Source organism: Ceratotherium simum, chromosome 32, assembly GCF_057802395.1.
Source record: "Ceratotherium simum simum isolate JZ-2026a chromosome 32, ASM5780239v1, whole genome shotgun sequence".
Classification (NCBI taxonomy): Eukaryota; Metazoa; Chordata; class Mammalia; order Perissodactyla; family Rhinocerotidae; genus Ceratotherium; species Ceratotherium simum.
The window spans coordinates 11916722-11924293 of NC_141931.1; the positions used below are offsets into that span (position 1 = coordinate 11916722).

The 7572-nt window shown below is 47.2% G+C and overlaps 1 protein-coding gene across 1 annotated transcript; it reads right to left on the reverse strand.

The window, feature by feature from the left end:
- Positions 1-3216: 3216 nt before the first annotated feature.
- Positions 3217-6277, reverse strand: OTUD1 (OTU deubiquitinase 1). Its single transcript, XM_004425442.3, has one exon. The coding sequence runs from the start codon at positions 5910-5912 to the stop codon at positions 4470-4472; it is 1443 nt and encodes a 480-aa protein (XP_004425499.2). The 5' UTR covers positions 5913-6277; the 3' UTR covers positions 3217-4469.
- Between the last annotated feature and the right edge of the window lie 1295 nt (positions 6278-7572).

The window sequence follows — 7572 nt, forward strand, 5'->3', positions numbered from 1 at the left end:
ATATACCCTGCCATCACGTGCCCTAAGTCACTAAGGGAAGATAAACTATACTGTTATTTTACAAAGGCAAATAAGCGTACCATAGATGACTTCTTAAAGAATTCCATCAAAAACAGTTGTTTTTTTTTGTTTTACTTTTTACACATAAATGGACTGGTCAAAAATTCACTTGTGAGAAACCAGGCTAGAAAAGGTTTTACTAGGAATAGTCTGATGACAGGGAACTCGCTGACTTTTACTCACAGAATTGTCACTGACCTAACTCACAGTGGGAGGAAATACACTGATTTTTCCCCCAATAGATCTGTTGTGATCTGATTCATGGCTACTTGCCCAGGCCCCACTGACCATGGCCTAGGCATGCAGCCAGCACTATTGAACACAACAGTCCTGAAGCGAGCTGGTAATCCGGCCACCCTTTCCTTCCCAACCAGGCTATGGAAAGAAAACAGCAAAACTAGGAATGGCTGTAGACTGGACTCGGGATGGGTGTGACCCTTGAAGTCAGAGCAAGGCCCTTTGGACAAGGCAACACTTTTAAAATCACTTCAGGTTAATGGAAGTTCTGTTTTTAAATAATTTTTCTTGGTTCAGTTCTTAAGATGTTTGGAAGACGACACAAAGATAAAATCAATACATTCTAATTTTTGGTTTCAACAGCTATTTTTCCACTATAGAACTCAATATTTTAATGTCTTTCTATAACATTATTTGTTTAAAATACTCAGAATTACTTTGTCAGTGATAATTCCTAGTTATTTTAGAGTCAAATCATTTTTAATTTCACATCCATGAACTAAATATTTTCCAAAGCTCACATTTCCCTTCAATTTATTCCTTCATTCAACGAATATTTACTGAGTATTTACTCTGCTAGGAACTGGGTTGGAACCCAGGGATTCAACAGGGAACATAACATAGTCCATGCCTATTGAGCTTAGTACATTTGGGGAATGAAACTGAATTAAATGCCATCTAGTTTCTCAGTGCCTAACTTAGAGATAGTTCTAGACACTCTAGGGATGTCAAAAAAAAAAAAAAGGTCTGGATTTATGATTTCATGTGACAAAAAACTGGTGAATATGAACATGTTACACATTTGAAGTATACACTCTCGAATTTATTCAGTACATTTACCTACATATCAAATTATCAGATGTCCAAAGGTTTAAAATCTACTTTTATTCTCTGATGCTTTTCCTCCCTATGAGCTCATCAAAGACCACAGTAAAATTTTAGAGTTTAACTTTCTCATCTTTTAGGGAAAGAGGAAAAACATAAATTTTAGTAGTGAGATTATCTCGAGATCCTTTTTTTCTTCAGTACAAAAATTATGAAGAAAACACTGCAACCTAGCACTATCTACCCAAGCATAGGCTAACCAATTCTGATGTTCAAGGGATCCTAAGGCATTTCCTCTCCTCTTTAAAATGTGATTTCTGAGACAAGGCTTTGTGCCTACTGAAAATTCTGCCACATCAAGCATGTGGACTACAAGTTTAGGAAAATGTAAGTAAAAAGTATCATATATATATATATATATATATATCCTTGAGCCACTTACCAATAGTAGTTTACTACTCAGTCCAATTAAATATACTAAAATAAGTATGTTTTATCTTAGAGAAAAAAATGTGAGTGGAAAATAAAAGGTTCAAGGAATTAGGTTTTTTCCAAAACACTGAAGTACTAACTATGCCACCTTAGTTTTTAAATGAAACAGTAACCCAAAAAAGTCACACTAGTAATTATTTGTATCATAGTTTTTATCTGTGGACCACTTGAATAAAATTTTCAAGTTAATAGTATGATTTTCATTCTAATTTACCTGAAAACACCACAGTTGGGTTTACTTATAGATTTTATCCTCCCGCATCATTTTATGGGGGAGTAAACTCTAAAGAAACTTTAGCTCACAGCATCAACTGTTTCCTTTGTAAGTTTTGAGCCTCTTAGCAGCTCTGTAAGAGTAACTGCTTAATAAATCTGTTTGCTAAAAGTAAATAGGAGTTACATTTCCACCTCTTCAACTGCCCAAGTCTTCAGTTAATCAGGATTGCTACTGCTAACACACAAAACTGGTATGGCAGCAGAGAATAAATACTGAGCATGAGGGAGTGACCAATACTACACTTCTTCAAAACAATAAGCCACAGAAAGAGGATGGGAAAGACATAAACCTTCTAGGAAGACAACTGAAAAAAACTGTTATTGAGTAATACAATCTTAGGATCCATCTCATTTTATTTAAACACATCACCCTTGAGAATCTAAATCAAGGACTTGGGATCCTAATTTGAAAAGCAAACAGAACACAGAGGAACCTGTTTTTTCAAAACATTAATGGGCTTATAGAATGCCTGTTAGGAACTTGTACGTAATTAGTCTATTCATTTCTTGTGTTAATTTTAAGCATCCCCAAATTTTAATTAAACAGCTCTAAATCAAGTGGAGAAAAGGGAAGGAATCACATTTAGCCAGGTAACTCAAGAGAATTTTTCTTCCCAAGTTACATAACTTGTGAGGCCACGAAGCAAACCTTATCTTACCTAAAACACCAGAGATGCACGATTAGTTAACAAAACTTTTGACAAATTTTCTTTCCTTGATAACCAATGGCATCCTTCCAAAAATGCAGTTAAGCAATGAACTCAAGCTCAGTGGTGTCTATAACCATGACATCTAAATCAACTGAAAAGTAAAAAAACCAAACTAGCTGTTTCTACTCTGTAATAAACAACACTCAGCATTACAAATACAGGTACAATTCTCAACTAAATCTGATAACACATATTAAAATTAATAAATTCCCAGGAAGCCAGACTGGATGAAAATTAGGGCATTGGTTACTCTTTAAAACATTAAAATCTGTTCTGCGAGTGAGTGGAACACAAAACTATGATATTTAATTAGACATTGTGTTAGTTAACACAATACTTGTACTTCCCTGTTCATTAGCCAATGGTTACATCTGTAATTTTAGATAGCAATTATAATTAGAAATAATGAGAGCAATTTCCTGAGTTACTCCTTTAAATTATATTTCATTGAGACTTATCTTTTGAAATTACTAATTATCCTATCCTGTTCATGTGAGAACTTAAGAAACCTCTCTCGTAATTGTGACATCTTCTCACATAAAAGATTGTATACATGTAAGAAACGTTCCTACAGACGTCACTTTATATTTTAAAAACCACTTTAGCCAAAAAGACGTAAAAGTAAAATTATGCATTTTATTCATTCATTCCATCAGCTGAGAATTGCTCTATTGTACAAATACAATATTGTACAAAAAAAATCACAAAATGTTACAAAATAAAAAAGTACAAACTGCATTACTTAATAAATATGACTAAAAGTAGTTAAAGTGGAAATGAGATATTTTCAATTGGGAACACTGTTTGACCCAGCAAACCATACAAGCTCTGTTTACAGACGTTTTTATTTGTACATAATACAGGGCAATCCTACTCTGCCTTCTGAAAGAATTTAAAAGGAACAAAATATTAAGACAGTATCCTCCTGCTATAAAATAACTGCCAAGGTTGGTTCCAGGCATTTACGCTATTAATTTTTAAATCTCTTAGTTGAATCCAAGATGCTATACAAAGCAGGCGGCTTATCTTGTCACAAAGTCTTAGACCATGTTAAAATTCATTTATAACAAAATGACAAATATAAATAAAAACAATTCAAAGCACCAGACAATCTACTCTAAACATCAACCAGAGTACAGAATAATCACTCTGCTATCAGCAAATATCAGACTTTCATTCAAGTAAGAGCTGGTACTATGCCTTAAAGAAAAAAAAGAACTCTTTCCACAACCTTCCCTTAAGTATTTCTCTTTAAAACGTTGACCATTTCTAGAAAAATAATGATTTCCAAAACAAATCTGTTTGTTTCATCAAAATGGAATGGGCCTATCATCTGGTAACACGAGTGCATCAATATCCATTTGAAGTAATTACCTAAGAACTGCAAAATTCAAATTCAACAACATAAAATAACTACTAAATTCACAAACTCTGTTCAAAATAATAAACTTCATATAAAGCACTTCTCTGGATTTATGCCGGAAAGCTGTTTGTCAAAATGGAACACATCATAGGTGAAGGTACACCAATTTTTAAAAATGTTGTGCAAAAATACATTTTTATAGAAAATAGATTACCAGGAATGAACAAATTTACACTATGAGAAATCAGCTTGCAACTTATGTAGTGCCAACTTTATACAGCAAATTATAAATAGCAATAACATCACCCAAAGCTATCATGAAACATCATTTAGGTGCCCAGCAACCTTCAGCTCTGAGAAAACATTCAAAAAAACGATTAAGGCATTACACCTACAGTAAATCTACTAGGAAGTTTAAAAGTGCTATTACCCTGATTCGAGTTCATAGAATTCTCCAAACACAAATTACGTATGCAATTCTCCCAGGGTGTAGGTTTTCAGACACTTCACGAGCATGCATTTTGTTCGATATACATTTTGGATAGGGATATGGCCATGGACTTCGCAAGTTCTTCATCGCGTTTTCTTTGCACTTGAGTCTGCTTGCACCAACTGTCGTACTCTGGATTGGGAAAGGAGTGATCGAACACCGCATCATAATGTCCATTACTGAGCCAACTCAGCCAAATACTAGGCCTTAGGGAATCCTCCGGGCCCAAATAGTGAATCATGGTCGACACCGTGGGGCTCTCCAACCTCCCTCCAGTCGTTAAGTGGATATTCACATTCAGCATCTGCCCCATGGCCAGCAATTCCGGGTACCCGGCCCAGGCCCCGTCCTGAGCAGCAGCGATGATGAACTCGCCCACGTCGCCCTCAATCAGGGGGCTGAAGTGGTCGAGGTGGTCGGCGATGTAGTGCACCGTCTGCTCCCGCAGCTCGCGGTGCAGGCTCTGGTCCCCGTACACCGTCTTGCTGACCGCCCGGTAGAGGCAGTTGCCGTCGGGGATGATGTGGAAGCGGTACTTGTTCCGCTGGCGCAGGTACTTGTCCTGCCTCTCCACCTCCGCCAGGTACAGGGCCAGTTTCTCGTCTCTGGGATCCGACCTGGCCACGACCACCGCCTCGGCCGCGCCGCTCGGGGCGGCCTCCGCGCTCCGGGCCGGGGGCGCCTCGGCCTCGGGGTCGGGCCGCCGGGCCTCGTCCGCGCCGGGGGGGTCGCCGCGCTCGCCGGCCCGCTCCCAGCCCCGGCAGCTCCTCTCGGCCGGGCGCTCCTCGGCCCACGAGCCGGGGCCGGGCTCCGGGCTCCCCGGTGGCGGCGCGGGGCCGCGGTGCTTGGCGGCGGCCAGGGCCTGGCGATGCTCGCTCAGTCGGAAGTTTCTGTCGGGCCCCTCCCGGGCCGCGTCCAGGCCCGCGGGCTCGGGGCCGTCGGGCCGCAGCAGCTCCTCCAGGAGCCAGGCCGAGGAGCCGCGGCGCGGCGGGACCGGGGCGCCGGGCGCCGGGGCCAGCAGGAGGCAGCGGCCGCGGGGCGCGGCGGGCGCGGCGGCGCCGGGCTCGGGCCCGTGCAGCAGGAGCCGGTCGGCGCCCAGCGCCCGCACGGTGATCTGCGCCGTGGACGTGTAGTGCGGCGGCCGCGGCGGCTTGCAGGCCCCGCCGGGCGGGCCGGCGGCGGCCGAGGCGGGGGCGGCGGCCCCGGCCACCATCTCGAAGCAGGAGGAGAAGGCGGGCATCTTGGCGGCGGGCGCGGCGGCGGCTTCCCGAGGCTCGGCGGCCGCGGCGGGCTGGCACTCACCGGTCTCGGGCTCCGGGGCGCCGCTGGCGGGGCCGGGCGGCTGCAGAGAGACCTTGAAGGGGGCGCTGGCGGCGGCGGCGGGCGGCGCGGCGGCTGCGGCCGTGGGCCCCGGGGCCCCGGCTGGGTAGTGGGTGCAGACGCTGCTGTAGAGCTGCATGTCCCTGCCCGCCGCTCGGCCCCTTATAGGCGCGGCGAGCCCCGCTGCGGGGGACACACCCTCCGGGCCCGGGGCAGGGGGCCGGCCGAGCGCAGTGACCCAGTGCCCCGAGAATAGAAATGACCGGAGGGCCGCCGGCGCGTCAAGAGCCGCAAATAGCGCCCGGGTCCCCGCCAAATTCCTGCTGCGCCACAGCGCGCGGGGGGAGGGCGGGGAGGGGCCGCGCGCTCGACCCCGGCCGGCGGCCTCGGCCCGCAGACCCGGGGCGCCGCGCCCGCTGCCGCTGCTCCGGCCCGCGCCGGCCGCTGGGGACTCTCGGAGGAAGCCGCCCGCCCCGCTGGAGCGCGTCCCGCCGGCGAGGAGCAGAGCAGGGCGCGCGGAGGGGCGCGGAGGCGGGGCCGCGGTTGTTTACCTCAGGCCGCGCGGCAGCGTCACGTGGGCCCGCTGGAATGTGCGGCTCGTCGCGGCGCCCCATTCAAGCGCGCGCCTCGCCCCGCCCCCAGGCCCAGGCCCCGCCCCGGCCGGCGGACGTCATGGGCGTGGCCCGCGGCGCTGGCGGCGGGCGGGGCACCGGCGGGAGAGCGCGAAGGCCCTGGGGCATGCGCAGTGACGGGATTTCTGGCCGCTTCCTGCAGCTCTGCTGCAGGTTTGGGCGCTGCGCAGCTGTGCGCTCTGCTGCGGATAGTGGCGGGGTGGGCGCTGCCTAGGGCCGGCTAGAATGCTTTGAAAGCGTGGGTTTGGAAAGAAGCTTCCAGGCTCGGTGTGGCGGACGGAGCGCTGCCTTGAAACCTGCACGGCCTCTGCCTAGTCAGGAGCCACCGCTCCTGCTTCTCTTCACCAGTGCCGTCTTTTTGATTCAGTTCCACGTCAAAATGTTAAGGTCGCCTGACGCCACCTATCCTCCCCAGCACCTTGCTGCCCTGCTAAACTGAAACCAACTTTCCTGCACCCCTAACCCATGTCGACTAGAAAATACATGATTTGGGCCAAAGGAAATTTTTCAAACAGCCTTTCGGAATACCAAATACCATACCGCCTCCAACCTTTTGAAAATAGGTGTGGCTGCTAACCACAGGTCAGAGGCAGAGCAGCGAGTCGGGTTTGCGTTCTGGGGCGGGGTAGAATGTTGACAACAGTTCTGCCCAGCTGTGTTAGTAGTACCCGCTGCGTAAAGGAAAGCTGCAATATTCGCACGAGCAGCCGCGTGCTGACTGGTAGCGGCCAGCTTGTGCTATACTCGAAGCTTTGATCAGATGCTAAATTAGCAGGCCCTAACTATCTAAATTGAACCTAAAGCCTACTCCACCGTTTTAGAGGTGGGGAAATAGCCATAGGTTATGGTATATGCCTCCCCCGACCCTTCCGCTGGAATGCAGATTCCAGCAATGGAAAGACCTCGGCCTGTTGGCTATCACAGTTATGTCCTTAGCACTGTTCCTGGCGCATAGTTGGAATGAATTAATATTTACTGAACGAATTAATTAATGGAAAACGAGTTTCCAAGTATTCTCATTTAGTGGAGAAGCCAGAATTATGATCCGTCCCCTGACCCTAGCCAGGGCTTGTATTTGCCATGGGGGTTACTACTGGCAGGATCCCAGCGGCAGCCATTTACATGGGTCACTCCAACCTGTAAGGTATGTCAGCACAGGAGGGGCTA

Excerpts from the sequence above, each read along its gene's own strand:
- OTUD1 (XM_004425442.3), bottom strand. The coding sequence starts at position 5,912 with ATGCAGCTCTACAGCAGCGTCTGCACCCACTACCCAGCCGGGGCCCCG.